We start from the raw sequence: 27,810 nt of genomic DNA, 5'->3' as shown, positions 1-27,810 counted from the left end.
ATTTTATTCAAAATAGGCATTGTACAAGTCATACTCAAGATTTCCTTGTGCAGGTTCCACTCTTCAAAACTGTCAAAGGAATCTCTGAATTTTAGGAACTTTATTTTTGTACTGAAGTATGGTGACTTCTGGGGGTAATGCATGCTTACCTTCCCTCCCCCCCCCAGATGAAAAAGCCAGCTTTGGGATAATCATTAGTATTAAACAGATGACCATGAAATTGAACTGTAGGAAATGAAGTGTTTCTGAGCTGGCTGAATAGGTTGTTTGTATAATCCCTTTCTTGGCAGATTTGAAAAGAATAAATTTGAGAAGTGGGGAAATGTAATTTAGTGCACGCAGCTGACTTTGATAATGTGAGTGAGTCCATGGCATAATAATGAGCAGACCATTCCCAATTTCTCCCTTAAAGTTCTCCTGTGCATTCATACTCTGTCATGAGCTCCCACCACCTGATGTGCAGAACAGATGTCTCACTAAAGCGCAGGTTATGGAAAGGTCAGCGGACCCAATTTGATCTGCTTAAGGGAGCCATTATCTAAAAGCTTCACTTTCTGAGGGGGAAAAAAAAAAATCATGATTTCCTGTAGCAAGTTTTATTTCTAGTGTAACCAGCATTGAAAGAAACCATTAAGTTGTGTCATTTGTGTAGTAAGGAGTGTTTTGGGGTTGGAGAGAGGATGGTACAACTCATTTTCCAATAGCATGTTACTGAAAGTATGATAAAAGAATGTGCCCAGGTGGTCAGTGGAAAAAGGTCTCTAATAAGCATGGGGAAGAAGATGAAAGATAATTTTGCTGTACTTAAAGTGTTTGGCTTTTGGACCTTGATGTAATTGGAATGGACACATGACAATCAAGCATAAAACCTATGTATTTACATTGCTTTTAAAGAAATGAAAGAGAATAGGGGAAAGTCATGGTCAGTGTCTTCAGTAAGTACAGTTATAAGTACTATAGCTAACATGGAATTGAAGTCTGTGCTTTGTAATTCCTTTGAGATGTCACGTAGTAATTAAGCAAACAAAACCTCATGTTTTGTATGTTCCAACTCTTGATGGTTTTTGAATTGTGTTAATGGCTTGACAGAAATAATAGTAGTAAAATTACAAACAAATCCTTCAGCATTTTTGCAGTCTGTTGCTTTACAGTGTGATCAGCAAGTTTTGTCTGACTTTCCACAGAGTAGAGAATGCCTGCACCAAGCTCGTTCGAGCAGCCCAGATGCTGCAAGCAGATCCTTATTCAGTACCAGCTCGTGACTACCTAATTGATGGATCAAGAGGCATCCTTTCGGGAACATCAGACTTGCTTCTGACTTTTGATGAAGCAGAGGTAGGAATCCTAACATAAGTGACTTTGGTATCTGCACAGTAGTATCATTACTTTGATTATCTACCTAACCAAATGAGCTAGTGTAAACTGTTGAACAGTTGTATGTGCTTTTTATTGCCTTAGATGGATTTTGCATGCCTTTCTGTCAGAAGGAGCTTACTCTTGATGGGATCAACTTTAGACTAATAGGAATCTTAGCATGTTTGTGTCCTGCTATGCTTCAAGCTACACTAATGTTGGCACAAATCTGAAGTGAATTTTAATTTAATTGATGATCTATTCTAAGGGTTGAACTTTTCATGAGGTTATTCCAAATTAAATGTTAATTAAGTCATTTTTCAATGTGAACTCTATGTGGTGTTGTCAAAAATTACGTGGCTCAAGAAGTAAGATGATAAAGTTAACTGACTTGGGAGAACTCTGTGTAATGAAACATGAACTAAAAGAAAAATTAATTAGTTACTGAGGAAGAAATCCAGAGGTAACTAAAGTATAGTCTTCATAGACAGATTTTCCTGAAAGGAATAAGATGTTGGATCTGTCTTCCCTACCAGAGTGCTGAATAATGCTTTATACATGTGTGAAACTGTGTAGTGAATAACAGCTCCTGTGAAGATGTAGACTGTGCTTCCTTTGTAGTTTTGCTTTCCCTTTTAAATGAATTTTAAATTTTTAATAAGTGAAATTGGAGAAGAAAATGTAGAGCATGCCAGCATATGTATCTGCGCTTCCTGATTGTTTCTCAGTACTATCCTTTAGTTCTCATGTATAGTGAGGCTTTTGCATTTCTGATTAGAGCAATGCTGAGTAAATACCCCTTTTTTTTTTTTGTAAATACAGCACTCTGTAAGATACAAGATTGTGAGTAACTTAAGCAGTATTTTAGACATCTTTGATTGCCTGTACATAATGTTAGCATTAGTATGTTCTGTTCTATTTATAAGCTTGCATTTCTAATTTGAGTGTAATGTTGCTTCGTGAAATAAATGATGGAATATTTCTTTTTTAGGTCCGTAAAATTATCCGTGTCTGCAAAGGAATATTGGAATACCTGACTGTGGCAGAAGTGGTAGAGACTATGGAGGATTTGGTGACATATACAAAGAATCTAGGGCCAGGTTTGATAAGCTGCATTCTGTTATAAAGATTCTAAGTGTGGTCTTTTATTTCCTTCTTTATTTTTTTTCCCTCTGCCCCATGCCTTACTCACCTAACCGAGCTCTGAGTGTTCAGATAATAAAGCAGTTGATTTGAAAGTGTCTGTTGGAAAGAGTTTTGAACGACAGCGTGACTGACTACTATTTTATGGTTGACGTTCCTTATGAATACAGGGTAATTAAGATACTGGTAAATGACATGTACTATACAGGCAGTATGTACTGTACTTTTTTGTACTCTGCTAGATGAATGGATTATGTATGCATTAGTAAGAATAAAACAAAAAATTGAGAAGGCACTCGCAGCTACAAAGTTGGTTAAGATGCTAATATGTGTGTACTGCCTGAGATGGTTAGGTTTGGTAGGAATTTCTTAGAGTAATAAGAACCACATGTCATATATTAACATCTCAGTGAGGTTGCTGATATAGCTGTTTTATTGTATAATGTGAAAGCCCAGCTGTTGCCAGAATTCTTTTCTTTCATTATTTGATGTTTCTTGGCTGCTTGTTACTTCACTGTGCTAACTTGCGCTCTTTCGATAGGGGAAATAAATGATGAGGAAGTGAGGCACTGAGTTGCTATAGAGGAAACCTACCATCAATCTCTGTCATCCAGTGTTTCAAATGCTTTGGTTTCAGCTAGCATAAGGTAGTTTAACAAAAACATACTGGATAAAGTAGGTACTGTGTTCGAAATATAGGAATGTGTTGCAGTGAAGTTACACTGAACTAGAGAATGCTTATCAAGACCTTATATATGAATTCTCATAGCTATAAATAATGCGAAGATCATAAATTAAATGGGGTAGTAACAGACTAGCAACTCAGATCACAGAGAGTGTTTGTATCTACTTAAAGATGGCACTATTTTATTTAATGTGTATACTCTACCCCATTTTTAGATGTAAAAAAAACCCGAACCTTTAGGTTGCATATGAAGGTACAGCGTTCATTAAATTTTGTGTTCCATGAGACATTACCTTTAGCTAAACTGACTTTTGCCTCATTTTGAATAGGAAATGATCAAATAGAAAGGGCAGTCATCTGTTTTGACTTTCTGTTTTTACTGTTCAATTTCAGTTTCTCTGTGGTCATTATCTTCCATGTCTTTAAAATATAAATAATATAAATATGACTTCCTGTTTTGGGCATATGATGAAGATATACACATAGACAACCATGTGATTTCATCAGAAATGATCTTCTCAATCCCTGCTTTGGATAAACAGTTCATCTTGTTTCAGGCATACACTACAAACAGACCCTGAACTACGTGTTACTTAACACAGTCCATGCCCATTTTTTTGCTAGTAGTCCTTGTTCCTTTCAGTTTTATCACCGGATCTTACTGTCAGTGTGAGAACTGTATAAATAACAAGATTATATAATCATAAAATGATATAGTTTGGAAGGGATTAGTCCAGCCTCTCCTGCCAAAGGCAGGACTAGATCAACAAAGTGCTCAGAGCTTTTAGGCTGGAGGAAGAGTGGAGGATATGACAACCTTTTTAGTGACTTATGTTTTTCGTACGCAAAGGTGGTTCAATACAACTTATCACCTCTGCTGTCAGTATGGAGGCTCTATTACATTTTAGTGCTGGTATTATGACTCTTTTAAACTTTTGTTAAATGAAGATGTTTTAAATCCCAATAAGCAGAACATTATTTCAGTAACATCAAGTTCAGTAACATCTGGAATACAATTTAAGTAATGGATCCTAATATTAAAGAATGCTTTAAGTGATATTGCCAGTACTTGTTACTCTTTGTTCTTGTTTAGGGAGCTCATTTGTTGCAAATTAAACTTAATATTGCATTTCTGCACTTCCGATTATGTTTAATTTCTTTAATCTTAAGGAATGACAAAGATGGCAAAAATGATCGATGAGAGACAACAGGAATTAACTCATCAGGAACACAGGGCTATGCTGGTGAACTCCATGAATACTGTGAAGGAACTATTGCCAGTACTTATTTCAGGTATGTATATATATATATATTTATCTCAGCTTACTTGATAAAGCACTTGAACAATTGTTATTTAGTACATATGCCCAACTGGCTCTGTGTTAATACTCCTAACTGTTTTTACAAGATGATAAGGCGCGTGGTCTAATGGAGAAGCTGATTTGTAACAGGGGAGAGGCATAATGCTTTGGAACCTTCCCTGTGGACTGTTGTAGCATTCCTGGCTCTGGTGTACCATGTTCTTTTACAAGGACATAACATCCTGCTAGCATCACCATTTCCTTTTATGTGAAGGCACTGGCAGTATCTCACTGTGCTGAGCCATGTATAGGCAGGCAGGAGAGACGTTTGCTTGTTAGGGCAGCCTGTGAAAGAGCAGTGAAATGTATGGAGATAATCATCCCCTCTTGCATAACTTTTTTTTCTCTGATTCATAACTCTGAATAGGATATTCTTCCACTATATTTTTTTATCTTTTTTTTGGCACATTATGATATTGAGGGAAACAAACAATGCAAATGTAAATTGTGGTTTAGTAGTAAAAATTGGATGAACACAGTTTTGTCTGGATGAGGAAGCCTGTGCCAGCTGTTGCCAGGGTATCAAAGGTTGTGAACTTGGCTTCATTTTCCTGGCTATAGTACTGAGTGGAAGTGCATCGTAAAATAGTTGATACAGATGTGTTGTGTTGCCTCCCCTTCACCTCTTCTGCAAAGTTATTCAGTGTAATGGTTGTGTTGTGAGTATGGATAAGCTCGATTTCTGTCTCCGTTTGGAAGTACTATTAAATTAATGCTTCTGATGCTGTACGTTTGCCATCACAAAGGGTGATGATTAGTGGTATGAAAGGAGTGCATTTGATACTTACCTGCATATGGAACTGTATACAGAGATAGAGTTGTGATATGTTAGAAACAGACCAATGGCAAATTAATATACAAGTTTGTGGGTCCTACGGCACTGAACAAATAGCACCAGCTGCAGCAGCAAGGAGAAAATGACACTGTGTGCAGGATATGCTGTAACCTGGCATGAATTAACACATACCAAATCCTGTATTTTTATGTCTGACAATGTTAACTGCAGATTATGAATATAGTTTGTGCAAGAGAAGTACTGTCATGCCAGTGTAATTAACTGGTTTCAGTTCTGAAATCCATATAGTAATGTTACAAATATTTTTGTAGATGCAGATGTAGACAATGCAGCTGACTATAACTACAATCTCTTTTTAGATAGTCTTCTACTGAAACAGAGATTGTATATTTTATTTTGCAATGAGCATCCAGAATTATTTTCAATATTGATTTTATTCTATGTGTAGCTTTTCCTGATTGATGGTATTTTTACAGCTATGAAGATCTTTGTAACCACAAAAAACACTAAAAGCCAGGGAATAGAAGAGGCCTTGAAAAATCGCAATTTCACAGTCGAGAAAATGAGTGCTGAGATAAATGAAATAATTCGTGTATTGCAACTTACTTCCTGGGATGAAGATGCCTGGGCCAGCAAGGTATGTTTCACATCTACATTTGGATATGGATGGACAGCTTTTGTGTTGTAGACTTAAACAATTGTGAATCTCAGTCTGTTAAAGTATGTATTTGTCCATCAGTTTTGCAACACTGTGATCACATTATATAATTTCTTCAACGTTGAACAACGTCTTTGGAGATGGTTGTCTTGATTTCAGAACTAGCCTTTTCTCTTTATAAGCTAAGGTTAAAGGAGTGTGAAACTTTAAAGTGGCCCAGTGGTTACTGGAGCTGAATGGCCACAGAAGGCTTAGTTTTTTCACAGTTGAGTGTGGTTAAGTAATAATGGAATACAGTGCATTTCTCTTAAAGGATATATATATTTTTGCTGTATTGAGCAAATTTAATCATATTTGACAGGTGAAAATTAGGTATAAAAGATATTGTTCTGTGCCTTAAGATGGTCCTGTTTGGCATTTGCAAGTAAGATTACTTGTGACATATATATATTTTTTTTCTTCCTTTTCCTACTCCAAAAGATAGACTGCTGCCATATTCCTTGTGCAAAAGGCCTGGAGTTAAGAGGCTTCAGTTAATTTTTGGGGTTCTTTCTTGGACCCTTAAATCCTCCTGCTGCCTGTTTTTAGCCTGGTTGTAGAATTAAAATTTCAGTGTTTGCTTAGTGCAAAAAAGATGGACTAATCTGAAGAGCCGTTCTGTAAAGCAGGCAAGCGGGCAGTATTGGGTCTTTTTGACTCACCATTAAGCTGTGTAGCTGCAACTGCTGAACCTGGAGGACTCAGGCAGGTACTGAAGATACTGAAATGTGCAACAGATCCTAAAGCTTTTTGATGGGTAGAATCCTATGAAGTGTTATTGTGGGTTTACTGAAGAATGCGCCTACACAATTCAGATTCCTACTCGGATTTTTTTTTTTATTTTTTTATTTTTTTAAATAATTTGAAATAAATGGCTAAAGTGATTTTTTAATTTTTAAAAATTTTTTAAAAATTTTTTAAAGGGTTAATAGTATAAGCAACAAGTAATGGTAAAATGTAAAGAAGGTATTGAAACCTGAAGCCAGGCTTATTAACAAATAAAATCTTGTGCAGTAAATCTAACCAGTGTAATCACTTAGGCCTATATTGTTTGGCACTTGACCCTTAGTTTGCCTTTTGAGTTATTTTGTCACTATCACTTCTTTATTATGACTACTTTATACATCTTTGTTTTTGTTCTTCTGTTTCTTACCCTTTTCTCACCTTTAGAAGGTAAGCTTTCTTACACACCCTACACCTCTACCTTGTACTAAAACAAAACAAGCATGTATGTGGGATTTTGTGCTGTGTGCAGACTGTGTGCTGTGCAATTTCTTGTTTGTGTGCCAGCTGTAACACCATACTTACATATATACACACTGAGGTTTTAAATGACTCTTAATAGGCAAATGTGTAGAATTGGCTGTCACTAAGAAAATGGTAATGGCAAGTTGAACTGCATTGAAACTGTCTTCCTGAATCTGATTAGAGCTACCCCAAGTTTCTAGAGCACATTCCTGTTGAATGCTTTTGTGTTAGTTTATGTTACTAGTGTTTGTAGTTGCTAATAAAGGGTCCAGTCATGCAGGAAACAGCTTACTGCATGCCCGGAAAGCTTTACTAAATCAGGGATTGCCCATTCCTTAGTATTTCAGCGGTAGCCTTCCTACAGTTCTGATGGTTCATGTTCTTAGGATCTAGGCTTAAAGCTTCAGATTTTTTTATGTACGTATTTAAATTCAGGTTCATTTTTGAATTGAAGTGTTGCTATATTTTAGGAAGTGCAAATGCAGTTTTATTTTAGTTAGATTTGGGAACTTTCCTGTTTTCAAAAAAATGACTTGCAGAAAGTTGGCAAGGCAGTTTTAATCTTAAGTTATAACAAGGTATGTTGAATAAAGGATTTCATTAAGAGAACAGTTGGTGTACTGGCAGTATCTCCATGTGGACAATATTGATCAGTATTTATTATGCATATGTATGTAATGCCATAAAGTGTAATTGAAGTTTCATTTCCTGCTGGGAAAACTTTTAAGATTTGTTTTGGCTTTTGAATGAAGACAACTTGGAGCTCTGTCACTGGGCATTAACCGAGCAGTTCTGACTGAAAAGCAGTGGGATGAAGAACTAGTTCACCAATGGCCCCATGTTATTGGCCTTTTCCTTGTGTCTGTGTGTGAGTGTATATATGTGTTTATTTATTGAGAGGGAGAGTGAAGTCTCTTTATTTCTACTCAAGATGACTGTTGCATGCATTTCATGCCTGATAATTAAGGGAAAGATCATCTTCCCATCCTCTTCTGAAGCAAAATTCAAGATGCAGCCTTGAATTTGTGTACTACATCCTAGTGGTGATGTTGGTTTGTTTTGTTTGTTATTCTGTCTTGAATTGTTTATATGTACATGCACCACAAAATCTTCATAGATATAATGGAAGGGACAAATGCGTAGGGCTAGAACTGCAGGCTTTACCATAAACTACTTTGGTTTTGCTACAGACTCTGCAGGGCACAGTGCTGTTACTGCACTACAGCAGTCTCAGCTTACACAAAAAAATGCATATTTTTAAGATATTGTGCTGATTTAAAGTTAGACACTGAGCAAATAAAGATCTCTGACAAAATCTTAAACAAAAAAAAATCTGTACTTATGTATTGCATTCATAGTTTTGTTCAGTTTTTTGTCATTCTTTTACAGTGGTTCAGTACTCTTATACTTCTCATTTTTTAAAGAATCATGAAGTAATACACAGTTTATATGCCTTCCATCTCCATAAGAGGTTAAAAGTTTGTAAGCTGAGAAGTCTTGTATTGTGTGGGGTCGAACCCTGGCTGGTGACTAAACTATCTATTCTGCCACAAGGCTGCCTTTGCCTTTTTTCCTCAACATTCCCTTCTTTGGTAATGAAATGCAGTTATCACTAGACTAGACCACTTAATTGAGTCAGAGGTTGTGTTTTATATTCAGCAAGGGATGTGTACGATTTATTGTGCTCAGTTTAAAAGGCAGTGTCAATACCACCTGCTCCATGAATAATCTCAAAATTCTTAATAGTGGCAGAGGTCTTGCACAAATGTATTGTGAATAAGTGCTCTTTTGCTTTGGGAGTGGAATTTTAGAATGCCAGCTTGTTATTTTCCCCTTCAGACAGTGCTAGCCTAGTTGTTTGACTTCATTGGCTTAAGGTGTTTAGTTCTTTTGACTAGATAATAGTGTTGATTTTCTTAATGGAACTCCTTTCCCCAACAGGGGGAAGGGAGGAAAGCAGTCTTTTTGTCTTTTTTTTTTTTTGCTGACAAGTAATTGTCATTACACTTTCAGCAGGCTATCTGTAGGAGTTTTTCTTTCCTTATTTGTACAGATGTTCTGCTGGCAAATCCCCAAACAGTAGAATTTCCAATGTATTTAACTGTTTGGGCATTAGAACAGTTCAAAGAGTCAGGAATGTTACTCACCTTCAGGCAGTGAGGCCTGGAGTAAGCATGTCTCCTTTGCTTACTTGTTAAACTGGATCAGAGGATCAGGCCAGACATCCCAGGATTGTTACACCTTACTTGCCAAGTATTTGATACCATTCAAAATTGTGGCAGAAAAAAGTGAGATTATTACATGTGCAGTACCAATAAACATGGTTAAGAATGGGTTCCAATTTCCTAATTAAGAATTACTCATCTCCTTGCAATGGAAACTCCTTGTCAGGCTAAAGCTGAGAGGGATTCCCTTCCTTGGCAGCTTTAGCTTTACAAGCAGCCTGCCTGGAACATTTTGCAACCGCTGCACTGAGATTTAACCAGATCTTTGCTTTAAATAGGAAAAGGACACCGTGTTGTTGCAAACATGAACTTCAGCAAAGATTTACACAGGATAGTAATATTTGTATTGTAGATCAATTCAGTTCTGTGGCCTTTGTATGATAGAACAGGTGAATGCTGGTATTGCTTGGGTAATGGTGAATGTAGAAGCTGAAATGCCCTTAAATTTATCCCTTGATAAGAAATTCAGAGCCTTCTTTATCATTTTGCTGTATCTGCTCTTCTGCAGACAGCTGAGATGACAGAAAAGCCTGCTTCAGTAAAAGGAGGAGAACGGGTCTTTGCACCCTCCCATCCATCCGACACTTTCTTCACAGCCATTCCACACCTATCATCTCATGAACACACTAAGCAACATCTGTCACCTTATTAAAAATTCAGTTAATCCTTTTGTTTCAAATTATTTATGGGTGGACAGGCCTCCAGTAGCTATTCATTCCAAGCTGAAGTTACTCCAGCCCATACATAAAACAACAGAAAACTCTGATACCACCCATCACAGCTGGTGAGGTTTTTTCCATGTGCATTTCAGCTTTTAGTTTGTTGTATGATGAGAGTTAAGTAAATAAGCATGCATTAAATGCACAATTCTCATGCTGTATAGAAGATGACTTGGAGACTGTTGTGCCCCCTCCCAGCCCTAGCTGAGTGTCCTGTCCTTTAGGTCTTGGCCTAAGCCCCGAGGCCTTGTTTCAAGATTTAAGAACCAGTCCTCCAGCTGTAAAACATTCTGCTTTGTTGGCCTCTTTAGGGCAGTGATTCAACAACCCTTAGAAATATCCAGCAGTGTCAGGTGACCTGTGAGATAGTGGCTGGCTGAGTTGCAATGTGTGAATTGCTGAAAGACTGACATACCTGAATAAAACAGGCTTCAAGGCCAGAACATTTACAGGAAAGTATCTCTAGGACTAAGAATGCAGAATGAGCTGCTCCACTAAAGTGTCATTTTTTTATTTTCTATTTTTAATTGTTGTCAGGTTACCTCACATTAAATCAGATGACTGCTCCTTGATTCTGGGAGCAGGCTGCTCTCTGTAGCAGCTGGACATGGGTAGTTCAATTCAGCCAGCAGCACAGGGCCAGGCTTCTTTTCGTCATCTGTATACTAATAATGGGATGTTATATGCATTGGAAGTTATTTCCATTACATGTGTGGTAAAAAGCTATTTTGGCTTTCTCCCAACTTGTTACTTAAGGTACTTGTTACTCTGGTAATATATATGTAGTGTTGAATAGAACAGAATAAGTTCTGTTGGAAGGGATCTGCTCTGTTGATTGTCTTGACATTTGCATAGGGCAGAAAACTTGTGGCCTCTAGTGGAGGGATGAAACATGAACAGTCAACTGATAGAGTATGATAGAGTAAAGATAAGGACCGAGTACTTTTAGCTCCTCAAGGTGAAGACATGCTGAATAATAGCATCATAGCAGTCAAAGAAGCAGCTTCTATAATGTTCCTGGAAGAGATGTTCTGAGGTTGAAGCAGCTGCGGATGAATGTGTGTTTTAAGTCTCTGCAGACAGTAAACTCCCTGATTGAGAACTGGAGGAATTAACTATTGGTTGAACTGAATGCAGGCAGAAGTTATTTGACATAAAACAACAGAACAGGTGAAAAACGCAGATGTGCAGTCTTGTGCACAGAAGTTGCAAAACTCACTGGCTGATTTCCATTTTTTAAATGTTGACTCTAATCTTCATGCTATGATATACACTAAGGTGAAAAATGGCACTAACTCTTAAGATAAATGCTTATTAGAGCTCTGACTTGAGATAGTAAAACACTAGTAAATAAAGAAACAGAAACATCACTGAATCTGCATGCGTATTTCCTGCATTTTGAGTGAATGAAAATGTCTGTCTGATTTGGAAAGAAGTGACTATGATCTGCTAGTTTGAAAATGGGTTTTGAGCTGCTTACATGGATATGTTTCTGTAAGTAGGCTGTGCTTTATACGACTTCTGTCTGCTTTCATCAAGTTGGCTATTCATGCTTCGAGCTTTTGAAAATCATTATGGTGGTTTCTCTTTTGCAAAGGACACTGAAGCCATGAAAAGAGCTTTAGCCCTAATAGATTCGAAGATGAACCAGGCAAAAGGTTGGCTGAGAGATCCAAACGCACCTCCAGGTAATAATAAAAATAAGCAGAAACCTGACAGTATTCTGATTTCTTTTTCTAAAGGTGTGAATAATTCACTTGTGTGATGCAAAATTGCCTTCGGATATCAGTAACCTACATGTAGTGAATCATTTTGAAGCAGCCCATGGTGTTTTCTTTATAACCTGGAAATCGAGCAGATTGTATTCATTGTTCTCATGATCTTTCCCTGTTTCAAATTGTCTAAATATACTCATTATAGTGTGTGTGTGTATGTATATATGCATATGTATATATGTATTCTGCTCATAAAATCAAAACCACATAAATTGCATCTAACAGTACTGAACTGCAGTAGTGGCTAATCCTTGAAACTCCTCCTCCTGTATTTTCATGTTTATATAACTTTAGGTTTATCTAATAATAATTTAAGTATTATTCTTTGTCTTGACAGAAAATGTGCGATAAATACATTAAAGATAGTCACCTTGATTTATATAAAATGCTTTGCCTTACTTTGCATCTTTTAAGCAAGTAAAAGCAGGTGGAGGCCTGTTCCATTTGGACTTTAAAGACCTTATCTGAAAAGTTTCCTCTGAAACTGAATCCAAAATAAAACAAAGTTGAATGTGAATGACTGTTATCTGTGGAGCTGCTGCTTACACTTCTGATCTTGTTTCTTTTGCCTCACTCAGTGCCAGAACAATGACTAGTTTCAGAGCCTTCTGATGTTTGTGGTGACAATTAATGCAGTGAAACATAAAGTATTTGGTAGCTAGAGAGAAATGGAATAATAATTCTAAAAATTACTTCAAGACAGATCTTACTCAATAGTCACTCCAAACTAACTGCATAATATTTTTTATCACCTGAGTGTCCTTCTGGCAGGACTTCTGAGTCATTCCACTATGGTAACTTCATTGAGAAACCAGAGGTGCCAGTACTCATAACATGAGAGGGTGGAATTGGAGATGGACTGCAAGGAGAGGGATGAATCTTTCCTTATTGCTCTTTCTGTTCTCTGCCTGAATACATTACAAGTTTTAGGAATGTCTGCTTACAGAAATCAAACTATGATAACAGAATTTTTATATTTCTTGAAATAGGTGGTACATGGTGTACTTCATTATTACTATGCTATGCCGTTTCAGAAACGTGATCTCATAATGATCACATTTGTTGTATGTTGTATGTTTTGATAAATATGTTCTGATGTCTGAGCCTGGTGCAATTAGTGTGGTGGGACATCTCAGCAGGTTATTAAAAGATACCAAGGAATGTATGATTTGATATTTTTACTAACTGACTTGTACCTTTTAGGGGATGCTGGTGAGCAAGCAATAAGGCAGATCCTTGATGAAGCTGGAAAAGCAGGAGAATTGTGTGCAGGCAAAGAACGCAGGGAGATTCTGGGAACATGCAAAACTTTGGGCCAGATGACGGATCAACTTGCTGATCTCCGAGCTCGGTAAATCTATTACTTTTAATGGACAGTTTCCCACTGCTATTTAAACAGCTATTCTGAACTCACAGTTGCATAGTTTTACTTGTTGCATTGTTTCCTAATGTTTAGGAAAGGAGGACTCTTTGTGCTAAACGTTTTTTTTCAGCTGCTCTTCAATGTAGTAAATCTTCAAGTTGGAGTGTTGGAGTGTCAATTCGTTTTTGTTGTGGCACTCACTGTCCCCTGCCCCTAAAAATAATAATAATAAAAAAAAAAAAGGTGAAAAAGAACCCATGCAGGAAACACAGAAAGCTATTAAAGATGATCTGTTAGGGGGACAGATAATGGTTTCATGGTATAATATTTTCTCCTGAATTACTTTTTCTTTTCAAGGTACAAACAATATGATTAAATACTGTAACTCTTGCAGTAGTTGCTGGGAATTCTCCTAACTACTTTTTGGCACTTCTTCATTAGAGAAGGGCTTTGCTCAATTCTGAGTTGAATTTGTGATGCTCTTTGGCAGAGGGCAGGGTGCTACACCAATGGCAATGCAGAAGGCGCAGCAGGTGTCACAAGGCCTGGATTTGCTCACTGCAAAAGTGGAGAATGCAGCCCGGAAATTGGAGGCCATGACAAACTCTAAGCAGGCTATTGCGAAGAAGATTGATGCTGCTCAGGTATCACTGATGATTAAATAAATGCTTCAGGAAATTGTTATGTGTTACACTAAACAGGTGTATCCAAATGCAACACAGTTTCTCTTTAGGAGGAGTATGTAGGAAATATTTGTCTTCAGTCAGGAAAATACTAAATTCATGATGCCAAGATTTTCGTTAGAGCTTTGTTTCTTCGTAGATTGTTTAGTATTGCTAAAAACTCGAGTGTTAGAAATTTACAATGAGGAAATGCTGTAACTTAGGGCGTAAACCGATCTTATAAAAGGAAAGAATAGTTTCAGACAGCACAGATAAGTGGGATCTGTTTTGGAGTTCAGGGTATAGAATCTACAGCAAAACAGCACCAGTGAAACTGTTTGTGTTTATAGATAGATAGATAGATATAGATATATACATGTAACCAGATGAAAAGCCTGATAATGTAATTTTTTAGTAAGGGCTTTGCAAGGAATGTGTTACATGGTGCACAACAGTATTGGTTGTTAATCATCGGAACCCTCCAAGCTCATGAGTCATTAAAACAGCTAGTTAAACTTCACTTCTCAAAATATTTTTGGCAAATGTTGAGGGGACAAGGAACGGACAGAAGACAGTTCATCTTCATTCACCTACAACTTCTTTCTATTAAGAACTGGCTCGCAGATCCCAATGCCGGAAGTGAAGGAGAAGAACACATTCGAGGGATTATGGCTGAAGCAAGGAAAGTTGCAGAACTGTGTGAGGAGCCTAAAGAAAGAGATGATATCCTTCGCTCCCTGGGGGAAATCTCTGCTTTGACAGCTAAGCTATCAGATCTGCGACGACAGTATGTATTTATTGTCTTACTATATAGTTTTTTATTTTGAGTTGCTTTAATTTGCTGTTCGAAGTTGTGAAGTAATTAACCAGAATATTAATGATTAATTTTGGGAAGCATTTTCCTCCAGCAACTGTGGAATAGACATGTTTTACTTCTCAGTTTTTTTAATACAAATGGAATGCAAATAACTATCAAATAACTGTGCAGTTCTTGGGGGGGCTGGGGGGAGCCAGAATTTTTTAACATGCCTTTAGAAATTTCATCTGCAAAATATAGTATCATTTTTAATGCTTCAGTTTAATTTCTATCCTAAAACCTGTTTTGCATCAACTTCCTCCAAATGAGATTACTCAGAGTTGCGTATCAATAAGATTTTTATTATTTTTTTCACTGCCTGTGAAAGATTTTGCAGGTAATTGCCTTGGCAGTATCAAAGCACCTGAAAAGAGTGAGATAATGTGAAATTTAAGCTTGTTTATACAGACAAATATCAGTGTCTTTTGCTGAGCAAATTACTGTCTGGTAGGGTAGATTATCACTCATTTTGATCTTGAGCCAGGTGTTGTGGAACCTGTAACTGTATAAATGTGAGAAAATTGTGCTACATTGTATTCAGTGCTCAGCTGCTCGTAGTGTTTCAGCATCAGTTTTGCAAAGGGTTTACTTGAAAACTGTAGTGAGAAATGATCACTGTAAATACTGTGATCTTTAATCTATGGCCAGTAGCAGTATGGAGGTAATACTTTTTCTTAAGAAGTTACTCTTCAGATTTTTCTTGACATTTCCTTCTGTAGGTTCTAATTCATTCTCTTTTCTGGTTTATGAATAGCTTAGTGTCTGCTGCTTAATTTTGTACTTGTAATCTGCATAGTGTTATTGCAGGTGATTGTGGTTATGGGAAATCAAAGTCATCAATGATAATACCATGCCTTCCTCTGCTCCAGTGCTGCATTGAACAAAAGCAATATCAAGGTGCTACAGCAACAGAGTGGAATGGGGATTTATGGATGGCAGGCATTATTTCTTCTGAGATCCAAATCTCAAGTTTGACCTTATTGAAAAGATAAAGTAACATTCCTTGTGTCATCTTTTTCCTACCGAATTTAATTTGGGATTAGCTGTAAATGACCTTTAAGTGACTTTTTTCTTTAAATCCTCAGTGGGAAAGGCGACTCTCCTGAGGCCCGTGCACTGGCCAAGCAAATAGCTACATCACTTCAGAATTTACAGTCCAAAACAAACAGAGCTGTAGCTAATACTAGGCCGGTGAAAGCAGCTGTCCATTTGGAGGGCAAGATTGAGCAAGCTCAAAGGTGGATAGATAATCCTACAGTTGATGATCGGGGAGTAGGTAAGTGTTCCAGAACGTTCTTCTCTATCACAATTTTATGGTGAAACTTTGTAATTTTTAAGATTGAAACTACTGCTTCTGAAACACCGAAATGCACCTGTTTGGCTGCACTTGGCTGAAAGTCATCTTGGGGTGTTGTAGCAGGAACAGACCTTGCTACGCTTACGAGCTTTCTTATCATTACAGTTGAATATTGAATAGTCAGGCTCTATAACAACTTATTTTAAAGTAATTTTGAGCTTAATTATGAGCTTGAGTTACTTGTATGTTGGTATTGGCTGAAAATGATTCTTCAGTAAGTCTTTAAAGGACTTAATGTGTTTTGAATATGATGGCTTCCGTTAAAAAGAACACTATCCTATTACTGAAAGAGCAGAAGCATATTGTTAATGAAAGAACAGGAAGCTGTGATTGAGTGAAGGAAATTATCCAACTAAAAGGAAGTTTTTAAACAATTAAAAAAAAATCAACCTGCTTCATAAGTTTTTTTTTTGTTTTTTTTTTTCTCCAATTGTGGACACCACACGTTATTAAACCCATGATTTCTGGAAGGCCTGAAGAGGATACTCTGATTTTTTTATTTTTTATTTTTTATTTTTTTTAATTTTCTTTATTTCTTGCAACCTGGTTTTGTACTCATACCTTCTTCCTGCTCATCTTATGGCTTGAAATCACATGGAGATGAATTTCAGTACATGAAATTTACAAATGACTTCTATAGGAGTCGACAGATGACTTATGTAAGAATATCCCACTGCTGTAATGGTGATCTTGAGGCCATCCTAGCTAAAGGGATTCATCTCAGGGCCTCACTTGTGGTAACAAATGAAATAAATTGGTGAGAGTATAATTGTTTTTATAGTTTTGAGCTGCTTTTGCTTACTGGGAAGCTGCTGCAGATACTTCTTATCACCTGGAAATGTGTTCCTAACCCAGAAATTCTAGGATATCAGTTAGTTCATGGTACACTCGAGCTGAGCTGGGCTTTCAAGTTCTGTTTCTCTGGTATGTTAATGTCCTGCATCTTCTTCCACTGCAGGCCAGGCAGCAATTCGGGGTTTGGTTGCAGAAGGTCGTCGTTTAGCCAATGTCATGATGGGACCTTATCGTCAGGACCTGCTTGCCAAATGTGACCGTGTAGACCAGCTGGCTGCTCAGCTTGCTGACCTTGCAGCAAGAGGGGAGGGAGATTCTCCTCAGGCCAGGGCAATTGCTGCTCAGCTTCAGGACTCCTTGAAGGTAAAAATAAATAAATAAATAAATCTTGTGCTGTGAAACACATGTATGTGGAATTATTTGCACTGCTCTGATAAAGACCTTGTATGTAGGTGGAGGAGCAAAAAGCTATGTAAGTTTACCTGGAAGACTTAGAGCACTCTTTAATATGAAAACCTTGATATTATGCCACAGAGATTATAAAAAATATTATAGAATCACTCAGATTGGAAAAGATCTTCAAGACCATCAAGTCCAACCAGAAGTCCAACCATACTACCCTGGTCTAATTCCAAATGAATGATTTAGAAGTTAAAAATAAAAGGAAGTCTTACTTTCAATGAAGAGAGTGTGTTAGCATTGCAAATCTGAGGGGCAGGGTCTCAAATAATCCCATTCATAGCTTCTTATCCTTTTTCAGTGTGTAGAGTGTATGCTTGCATTTTGAATGCTGTAAAAGGTGATTTATTGAACACGCTTCTAAGCTTTTTTTATCTTTATGGCTTTCAGTGTAATCTGCTTCTTTTTCCCATATTTTGTTTGTCATGAGAAGATGATGTAGGACTGTAACCCTTAGGAGCTTAATGTTTCTGTGTAACGTGTAAAAAATTTTGCCTTTTTTTTAAGGATCTCAAAGCACGGATGCAAGAAGCAATGACGCAGGAGGTGTCTGATATTTTTAGTGACACTACAACTCCTATTAAGTTGTTAGCAGTAGCAGCCACTGCTCCTTCTGATACTCCCAATAGAGAAGAGGCAAGTATTTGGTAGTGTCTTTCCCACGTGGAACTTGAGTTATTAATTGTTTTATGAGAATGGCTGTTATGAAAAACAAACTGATGTTTTGAATCAGTATTTTGAAAAATAAGTCAGTGATATTTTCACAAACATGTAATATACGCTTAATGATTCTGAATGGGATGATTGGCATGGAAATGTTTCTGGTGTCTTGGAGACAGACTTAAGTAAATACTAAAAACTACTCTCTATGATATTCATACCCTGTTACTTTGAGCATGCTAAATATTCATTTACCAGAATCACTGGCGGCAGTTCCTGCATTGCATATCTCAATATTAGATAAGCTGATTCATAACATTATTGATTAATGATAATGATTCCCAATGCCATGAGGAGCTGAACTTGGGAACAGGATGGTTTGTGTCCTTGAATGAAACTGTGGGATGAGGAATGTTTTTTCCATTGTGAAGCCTCAATTTTTAGGTAAAAAAACCATAGTTTTCCAAATGCAGTTTTTTTCTTTGTTCTGGGTTCAAAGATTAGTCTCTGTAAATGACTAAATGACTTCAAAAGGCTAAAATGACTTCACCTCAGTAGTTGTAAAAATGGAAGTTGGGAATTAGTATTGTATTTCAAAGCTGTAAGACGTGATAGTAGCCTCTGGGGGAAAACAAGTGAATTCATAAAGAAAGAAGTCCACTAATGGAAGGATGAGAGAGAGAGTCTGAAACCTTTTGTGTTGTGTCCTGTTGCATCCTCTCAGGAGTTGTGTCAAGTTTGGAGGTCTTGTAACTTGATACTTTAGAAATATTCCATTCTGTTAGGGAAGTGAGGCTTCTTTAATGCATTCTTCTTTTCTGATAACCAGGTGTTTGAAGAAAGAGCAGCAAATTTTGAAAACCATGCTGCAAGGCTGGGAGCTACAGCAGAAAAAGCAGCTGCAGTTGGAACTGCTAATAAAACTACTGTGGAAGGCATTCAGGCAACAGTGAAATCGGCAAGGGAGCTTACCCCACAGGTTTGTTGCTAACTCTCAAAAAGCTTTTATGAAGGTTGGAAAGGACTTGGGTGGAACTTTCCCTATGCTTCTGCTATCAGAGTAAGATCTTAATGGCAGCAAAGAGCATAGTGCTGACATTCTGAAAGGCAAATGGCAAATACTTGTAATCCTGCCAGGGATGATGAGGTGACCAAGTGCTGTGTCTCAGTCTTCAACTTTTGGGCAGAAGCGTTAGTAACTTGAAATAGTTACACCTAGTCTTAATGAAATAGATAGAAAAAGTGCTTTTTACATCATTTTACTTTCTGAGTTAAGCTTCTATCCAGAGCTTATATATTAGTGAGTCTGTCTTAAATGTTGTACTTCAATGCTGTCAATAGCTGGTTGTAAATGAGAAAACACTTTTTGGTGTATAAGCAAGTAATCGAAGTTCTAGAGAAGTATTTGTATTATAAACAGATTTCAGAATCATTGTAAATTTTTAAGCAGATAGGGATGAACTGGAATTACAAGTGAGCTATACATTCAGTACTGAAACAAATGCAATTCCAGGAATACTTATTATGTCTTTTAAATGCTGATATTTTCCTAATTAAAAACACTTTCTATTGGCAGGTAGTGTCAGCTGCTCGAATCCTCCTGAGAAATCCTGGTAATCAAGCTGCTTATGAGCATTTTGAGACAATGAAAAACCAATGGATTGATAATGTAGAAAAGATGACAGGTAAAAGTAGGCTTTCTCGTTGAAGATGATACTTGTACTCAGCTACCTAGCATGGCTTATTATCCATTCTGTTTGGGTTGAGGATGCACATGGAAATAATCAGTGAACAAAAATAAATTCATGAGAGTAGCAGAAATGTGCTGTCTGACTTCAGGAATCTGTGTGTGCAACATGCTATAGTATAAGTAAAATAGCTTGCTTTATAGATGTTGATTTTGAGGAGTGAGGGGGAGTAAGCTGGGCTTTAGTTCTTACGTGGGAAAAACAGGATACCTTTTGAGCTTCTAGCAGTGGTACATCGCTGTAGCAAACTGAGGGTTTTCTTACTGTGTGCTTTTGACATGTAGAATGAGGGCAGAAAATTGAGGAGAAGCGGAAGAAAGTGTGTTCAAAGTTGTTATATGTCGATGAAAGGAGTGAATGAAAGAAGGCTCCTAATCTACTGTGTCTTTCTGAGACACTTAAAGGTTTCAGTCCTGAAGTGTAGATTCTTGTTTTGTGCTGCTGGTGAAATAGTCCTCACTGTATGCTGTATCCTTGTCTATCTCTGAAATTAACTTCTGGAAATTTAAAACTTTACTGCTTTGTCACTACGTATCACCCGTAAGTTAAAGCACAACCAGAGGAGAGGAGTCTTTCCTTTTGTGTGAACAAGAAAAGTGCAGAATTGTTGAATGTATATAAAGAAATTTGGAAGGAAGGTAATGCTGTTATGTATGCTACGTAAGTCACTTGTTCATAAAAGCAGCATTCTACAACAGATGAACGAGAGTTCAGGGTGTCATTAGCGGGCGCAATCCTGACCGCAGTTACAGTGCTAGAAGTACCACATATAATCAGAAGTGCAACAGCAGCAAAACGTTTCGTCTGTTTTTTTTCATACCCTCTTCTCCTCTTCCCCATTCCTCATTTTGGAAGATGGTTACTTTCTGGTTGTAAATGATCTTAGGAATACCAAATATCTCCTTCCAGAGTTGAAACTGGATTATTAATGTTTTCAACTTTTATTCTAGGACTAGTGGATGAAGCCATCGATACCAAGTCTCTGTTGGATGCATCAGAAGAGGCTATTAAGAAAGATCTCGATAAATGTAAAGTTGCAATGGCCAATATGCAGCCTCAGATGCTGGTAGCTGGAGCCACCAGCATTGCTAGACGAGCAAACCGCATCCTGCTTGTGGCAAAACGGGAGGTTGAAAATTCAGAAGATCCTAAATTCCGGGAGGCTGTTAAAGCTGCTTCTGATGAACTGAGCAAAACTATATCACCAATGGTAATGGATGCTAAAGCTGTTGCTGGAAATATCTCTGATCCTGGTAAGGATTCAGCCAACTGATTTTAGATGTGTTTTTTACTGGTGAAAGATGATGTGAAGTAGTGCTTGTTTTGTCTTGTACAGTTAAGTATCTCCTATTATGGAAATTCTGTATGCTTAAATTCCAGACTGCTGAGATCAGCATCACACCATTAACTGCTGGATCCTGTTCTTTTGAAATGCAATCAAAGACCTCTGCCATGTTCAAAGTGAAAAGGATTCAGCATTCTAGTTGATTACAGGATTTCATGATCTTTGTCATAAACAAGCATAGATTTTTAATAGTTCCTGTTAATTGGTCTAAGCTTGATTTTATGTATTTTATAAAAAAAATACTGATATTACATGAAAATTCATGAGCATTTTGGTAGTTTTTAAAAGTTGCTCATTTCTTGGATATATTTGTGTACTCTTCGTAGTACTGTATAGAAATGTACTTTTGGCTAGTGTTGCAGTTCTAAATGCTGGAGAATGCTGTTAATCTGGGAATGGGATTTTCATTCAGGTTTGCAGAAGAGTTTCTTGGATTCTGGATACAGGATTCTGGGAGCTGTGGCCAAAGTCAGAGAAGCCTTCCAGCCTCAGGAACCAGATTTTCCACCCCCTCCTCCTGACCTTGAGCATCTTCATGTAAGTGCCGTGAAATCTGTAATACTCTGATGTCACTGACAAAGTGTGGACTGCATGATGAAATTTCTTGAATACATTTATTATTTCTTAGAAATAAATCATGTCAACTGGCCAGCCACATAGGTGTGCAGCCAGAAGTGTTAAAGAACAAAGGAAACCCAAGTAGTCCAGGATTTGAAAGAAGATACTCGATGTTGTTTCCTTAAACAGGGAGCGCTTGGAAAAACAAAAGAAAGTATAAGTTTATGCCGTCTTGTCATGATACCCAGTGCTTAATCTTTGTACTTCATTGCACTGAACAAGATTTTTACCCTCCTTAGCTGACTGATGAGTTTGCTCCTCCGAAACCACCGCTTCCAGAAGGTGAGGTTCCCCCACCCAGACCACCACCCCCTGAAGAAAAAGATGAGGAGTTCCCAGAGCAGAAAGCAGGAGAAGCTATTAATCAGCCCATGATGATGGCTGCTAGGCAGTTGCATGATGAGGCTCGGAAATGGTCTAGCAAGGTAAGAAATTGTTACATGTGTATTCTGTGCAAAAAAATATTTATTTTGGGTCAGTGTGTTAGTCTGGTCCATTGTCAGTTGCCTCAATGCAGAGAATAGTCTTAGGTAGATCAAGTAGTAAAAACATTGCAGTTGGAGGAGGAATTGGAAAACCTTACGTATTCAGAGTGAACTTAGTACAACTGGCCTAATACTTGTGAATCATAGAATGATATAATGCTTATTATTGTACCTCTGTGAACACAGATGTGTTAAGCTGTTTGTGGTCCTTAGTGCTAGTACTGCTAGACAGTCACTGCTGCTTGTGCCTTCCTAGGTTAACAAGCTGATCACTTTGTTTAGCTGCTTTCAGGAAATCTGCATGAGTTCTGCAGCCACCAGCTGCATGCTTTGTCAGTAACAACTTGGCACATGCAGCCCAAGTTTTTACGAGTAGTTGTAAAGGGCCAGAAGATTAGAAGATTAAAACTGTGTTTATAGTTTGAGCCACCTCCTTGTTGGGTAGAAGAGGGATTGATGGACACTGCTGCTAAGGGGTGTAGGTTAGACTTGGAAAGACAGAAACACGGTGTCTTGCCTCGTGCTGAATGGCAGAGGACTGTCAACTGCCTTCTGCTTTGTTGTCCATTTACACGGGCTCACTGATGTTTCAGGCTTATGGGACGGCAAGTAGGTAGTCTTCAAAAGCAACTGGTAGCATTCTTCATTCCTATAAGACGTGCAGTTCATTTCTTTTCCTCCTTCCCAAAAATCTCCTTTTTCATGGCGGGGATTCCAGGCTTCTGTTTACTTGTCCTCTCATGGAGCACAAACTAAAAACCATCTGTTGCTTTAGATTCTGTTTTCAGTGGTTTGATACTTAAATCTCATTCTTTGAAGTTGAGTCAGTTTGGCAATACACAGTTACACGTGTATGTTAAAACTTGTTCCTTCCAAAACTTCTGCATGTTTCTGCTGCTGCAGGTGTTTTTGGGTAGAAAATTGGACCTCAAGCAAAACTCAGTTGCAAATGTATAGGCTTTGGTAAGGGTTGTTTTGTATAGTACAGTTAAAGAATTGAAGTTAGTAAATGTGTTAGAATATCTTTTTTGTTGAAATGGTGCTATATTATAAAAGCTTGTACTGTTCCACTACTGTTACCTCATCTTTGTGATCTAATTTAATGGAATATATTTGCTTAGATCATCTTTATTTTAAAAGGTAAAGGATACAACATATTGTGGCAAAACAGTATCATATGCTTCATAATCCTCTTAATTTACTAATTCTGTTTCAGTCTCTTTTTCAAGAACTGTAATATTAACGTCATTCATAACATTCAGTATCATCTTTTCGTAACCCGGTTTTGTTCATCCTCACGTTACCCGTGATACTTCACTTTTTAATACTCCACCTTATTTTCCCTGACAGCCACACAGTGTCAGTGGTTTTTCTGTGGTCCTGCTGCTACCTTTTACTTACATCTGTGTGATGGAGCTTTCATACATGCTTTCTGTCTGCACAAACGCCACAGTCATCAGCTGCTGTGCCTGCTTCTAGCCAGTGAAATGGCTTTCATTAAAACAGAAAATCCATTCATTTCACCATTGTCTTGCCAGAAAAATGTTGTTTTGAAAATCAGCCTCTGTGTGTAGAAGCTGTATGCTGAGATGAAAAAAGTTGCTGCACCTTTGAATCGTTACTTAATTTTTTTGGGTAACTTTGATACACAGGTGAAATGTTTGTTTCATTCTGCTAATCTTGTATTCCTTCCCCTCCTCCCTCTGACCTGATCCTAGAGCTGTCCTATCAGATACGGAGAGACCAAGAGGATGTTTTGGTCACTAAAACAGCTCAGTTCATGCTCTTCTACCAAATTCTGCTTCTTGTACTAACTGTCCCCTGTTTCTCCACCCTTGCTGCCACCTGCAAAGCCTGTGACTGTGATTAATGAAGCGGCTGAGGCTGGTGTAGATATAGATGAGGAGGATGATGCAGATGTTGAATTCAGTCTCCCCTCTGACATTGAAGATGATTACGAGCCTGAGCTGCTGTTAATGCCAACCAATCAGCCTGTTAACCAGCCCATTCTGGCTGCTGCTCAGTCTCTGCATCGGGAAGCAACCAAGTGGTCTAGTAAGGTACTCCTGAGTCTCCCCCGGGGACTGATCTGTGTGCATCCAGCCATTTGGAACGCTGACACATTTGCATCACTCTTGATCCCTGCTGGGTCCCGTCATTCTGAATGAAAACATTTGCCTGCACTTCATCTTAAGGACTGAGAGTGGCTTCACGAGTTTGCTAGATCTGACTGTCAGTGCCAGACTGAAGCTTGATTTGGGTCACTTATTAATATTAAAAGGCTTCTTCTTTCTTTGCATCTGCCTGTCCTTCTTTGTTACAACAGTTCTCAAATTGTAAACAGGGTTTATCTTTCCTCCCTCCCTTTCTTTCTACATTAATTTGGGCTACCTAGGAAGCCATCGTTCATGGTTTCTTAATGACTTCCGGATTCAGCAGTGTACGCAGCGTTCAAGAAGTCATTTAACGTGTCTGTTGTGCTTTGCCTCCATTGGTGCCGTCCATTAAAAGACCTTGAACAAGGAATGGCTTTGTATGGCAGTGTTTACTGAAGAGGACTGTCTGCTGGCTTGCACTTGGCTGTGTTGCAAATGCTGCTTTTGAGAGAATTCTTTTATGAAGAAGCTGCACCGAATGCTGTGATCTGCTGAATTGAGATTGTTTGTATGAAACCAATGGACATCTAACATGGGGTTCAGACATTCACAAGTAGCCTGTTTCTTCTGTCTGAGCACAAATGGTTGCAAGACTTGTCACTTTTTATAGCATGCCACAAAAAGAAAGGTTGGTGTTCCGTAACAAAGGTTAGGGGTGTGTGTGTGTGTATGTGTATGTATAGATATACAAAACTATTTTTAATAAAAAGGGCTTTAAAATGTTCTTGTCCTTTCAGATTCTGATGCTTGGATAACTTGTTAGAGGGCTTCGTAAATGACACTGGTCCTAATTTCTTGATCCTCCTGCGTGAAAACATGGAAAAGCTTTGTGTTGTGTCGCTTGCATCCTAACTGGTTATACTAGCAAACAGATTAGATATTAGGTCACGGTAATGAACAGTTCAGCTTTTTGTGTCACCCGTACCTGTGCCACATTTAATGACGTGTTTCAGATATCTTCTTCAGTTAATGAGTAGTGAGTCATGGAAGTACATGCAAAGGACAGAGAAAACAGTTGGGTTCTCACTGTGTACTTCTTGCTGTGGTCTTCATTGGTCTTTCGTTGTGAAACTGCACTGGAGAACGTGTGTGCTAATACTTAAAATCACTCTGCTGCTCTTTCATCCACACAGTAGGAATGCATCGTGGCACTGTTACACGTTTGTCTAACAACTCCTCGTGAAGGTGAATCTAAATGTACTAACAGACCATTAACAATCGATAACTCCTGACTGCTTTTTTTCTTGCACTAGGTTTCTCTCTGGAACAGTGTATGAGAAATGTTTTTGCTACGGTTTATTTTTGGTATTTAATTCCCACTTTGAGAATACTGGAAGTATTTTTTGTGACTTATTTTGATATAATTAAGATAAGAAAGTTGATTTTTAATAATGCCAGATTATCTTTTAAACTACAAGTTATTCTCTCCTAGAAGCTTTATTTTGAAGGGAGAGGATTAATAAAAAAGCCATAACTGTTTTCAAGAAATAACTTGATAAAGCCCAGGAATAATATTGCATCTCATTTCCACGCTACCTGTGGCAAAGCTTTATTAGAGGTCGTCTTCCACTTGCCAGCAATACAGCAAGGTAGCAGCACAGATAAACATGAACCACTTCAGTTTCAGATGCCCGTGAAAACGTGATGCTCAACCGTGTAACCAGATCGGTGCTGTTTGGTTTAACGAGGTGCTTAGCACACTTAGAAAGTAACTACCTTGCTCCCCTTATTGAGAGATCTGGAATTTCAGATGCTAATAACACGCTTTATCTTAAAACATAACCAACAGAGCAGAAACTCCCATGGACAAACTAACACTTCATCACCGTGTTTGGTTTTTTTTTTTCCAGTTTTGAAGCAAACTTTTTTCCCCGAGTCTTAGAAAGTAAAGTCTACCATAAGTAGATAATAAGGGCAGATCTTCCCTGTTCCTTGAAGAAACCTCTTCTGTGTTCACAAAGGTTCTTCGGTCCTTGACTTTCTGAAGGGGTTGCTACCAGAACGTAGGCTGCTCAGGTGCGACTTCTGCCTTCCTGACACAAACACTGACTGCTGCTGTTCTCTTCAGGGTAATGACATCATTGCTGCTGCTAAACGAATGGCGCTGCTCATGGCAGAGATGTCACGCCTGGTGCGAGGAGGCAGCGGAAACAAGCGTGCCCTCATTCAGTGTGCAAAAGATATTGCTAAGGCGTCGGATGAAGTCACTCGATTGGCCAAAGAGGTGGCCAAGCAATGCACTGATAAACGCATTAGAACAAACCTCTTACAGGTAATGAGTTAACTTGTAAGCACCTAAAAATACTTGGTTCTTCTCTTAGCGTCTGCGAGCAGAGGAGGTGTTGCAGTGAAACACAAGGGATTTCACTTGCAACTTGATGGGACTTCACAAGCCATGTGTGGTTTTTAGATGCCAAAGTGGTGCATATTTTGTAGGGTCAGATCAGTTCACAGGAAAGTGAGAGATGCTGATGTCGGAGGCTTTGAAGAGTACTGTGCCAGGAGCACTGCTCTCTCCTGCTTCTGCATTGCTTTGCATTTCATCTTCTTTTTCCTACTGTGGCAAAGAACTGCAGCAGAAATGTAACACTGCATAGTTGGTTTTTTTTTCACGCTCAGACAGACAGACAAATGCCGTCTGTTCCCAGGTCTGGGTAGAACACCTGAGGAATATCTGGAGGAAATGAGAATGCATTTCTCCAGAGACGTGCTCAGAGCAGCTAAAACAAGGTGTTCAGTTGCCTTACCTGTATTTGACTGAAAGTCTTGAAAGTTATGGGGCTCCCAAATGCTGATTCTTTATGAAATAGTAAAGGAAAACCAAATGATTGGTCTGAAGAGAAGAAGTGTCTCAGTGGAGTTTAAAATGTGAGCCATTTCTTATCCCCATTCTTTAGGTCTGTGAGCGGATCCCGACCATCAGCACACAACTCAAAATTCTTTCCACGGTTAAAGCTACCATGCTGGGCAGGACCAACATTAGTGATGAAGAATCAGAACAGGTAAGAAGTGTAAAAATCAACAGGAGGTGGAACAAAAAGAAATAACACTAAAGCAGATGGTTCTGAGAACTCGGTGTTCAGACGCTTACCTCAGGTGCTTAGTAAGGAAAACCTCACGCATTGATTGCTGTTTCAAAAGCTGCAGTTGGGTAAAGGAACGTTAGTCCTCTCCAAGCAAAGCAGTTATTCTGGTTCAAATTTGTATACAAGCAGTTTCCCAATCTAGGAGTGAGTGAGCAAAGAACTTTCAGCTGAAATGACAGCAGGTTTTATTGCCGGCGGAGTAATGACGCCCCCCAGCG

At 38.2% G+C, this 27,810-nt stretch overlaps 1 protein-coding gene across 4 annotated transcripts in view; it reads left to right on the top strand.

The window, feature by feature from the left end:
- The window catches only part of VCL (vinculin), a 52,535-nt gene that overhangs the window by 21,888 nt on the left and 2,837 nt on the right, over positions 1-27,810 (top strand). The window contains exons 3-21 of one of the 4 annotated variants that reach the window (XM_015866529.3): positions 1,185-1,335; positions 2,345-2,453; positions 4,352-4,474; positions 5,815-5,975; positions 11,825-11,915; positions 13,206-13,353; positions 13,856-14,009; positions 14,639-14,814; positions 15,969-16,159; positions 17,199-17,398; positions 18,002-18,130; positions 18,984-19,133; positions 19,731-19,839; positions 20,853-21,155; positions 21,660-21,784; positions 22,105-22,290; positions 24,204-24,410; positions 26,575-26,778; positions 27,404-27,508. In XM_015866529.3, the coding sequence (XP_015722015.1) occupies positions 1,185-1,335; positions 2,345-2,453; positions 4,352-4,474; positions 5,815-5,975; positions 11,825-11,915; positions 13,206-13,353; positions 13,856-14,009; positions 14,639-14,814; positions 15,969-16,159; positions 17,199-17,398; positions 18,002-18,130; positions 18,984-19,133; positions 19,731-19,839; positions 20,853-21,155; positions 21,660-21,784; positions 22,105-22,290; positions 24,204-24,410; positions 26,575-26,778; positions 27,404-27,508 (3,022 nt within the window). Of the gene's footprint in view, positions 1-1,184; positions 1,336-2,344; positions 2,454-4,351; positions 4,475-5,814; positions 5,976-11,824; positions 11,916-13,205; positions 13,354-13,855; positions 14,010-14,638; positions 14,815-15,968; positions 16,160-17,198; positions 17,399-18,001; positions 18,131-18,983; positions 19,134-19,730; positions 19,840-20,852; positions 21,156-21,659; positions 21,785-22,104; positions 22,291-24,068; positions 24,411-24,745; positions 25,231-26,574; positions 26,779-27,403; positions 27,509-27,810 lie in introns of those variants that run through there. The other 3 variants (XM_015866527.3, XM_085554284.1, XM_085554285.1) reach the window with 3 other exon arrangements.

This window comes from Coturnix japonica, chromosome 8, assembly GCF_054131305.1.
Source record: "Coturnix japonica strain WE chromosome 8, WE-NBRP24, whole genome shotgun sequence".
Classification (NCBI taxonomy): Eukaryota; Metazoa; Chordata; class Aves; order Galliformes; family Phasianidae; genus Coturnix; species Coturnix japonica.
This window is presented reverse-complemented; position numbering and strand designations above follow the sequence as displayed.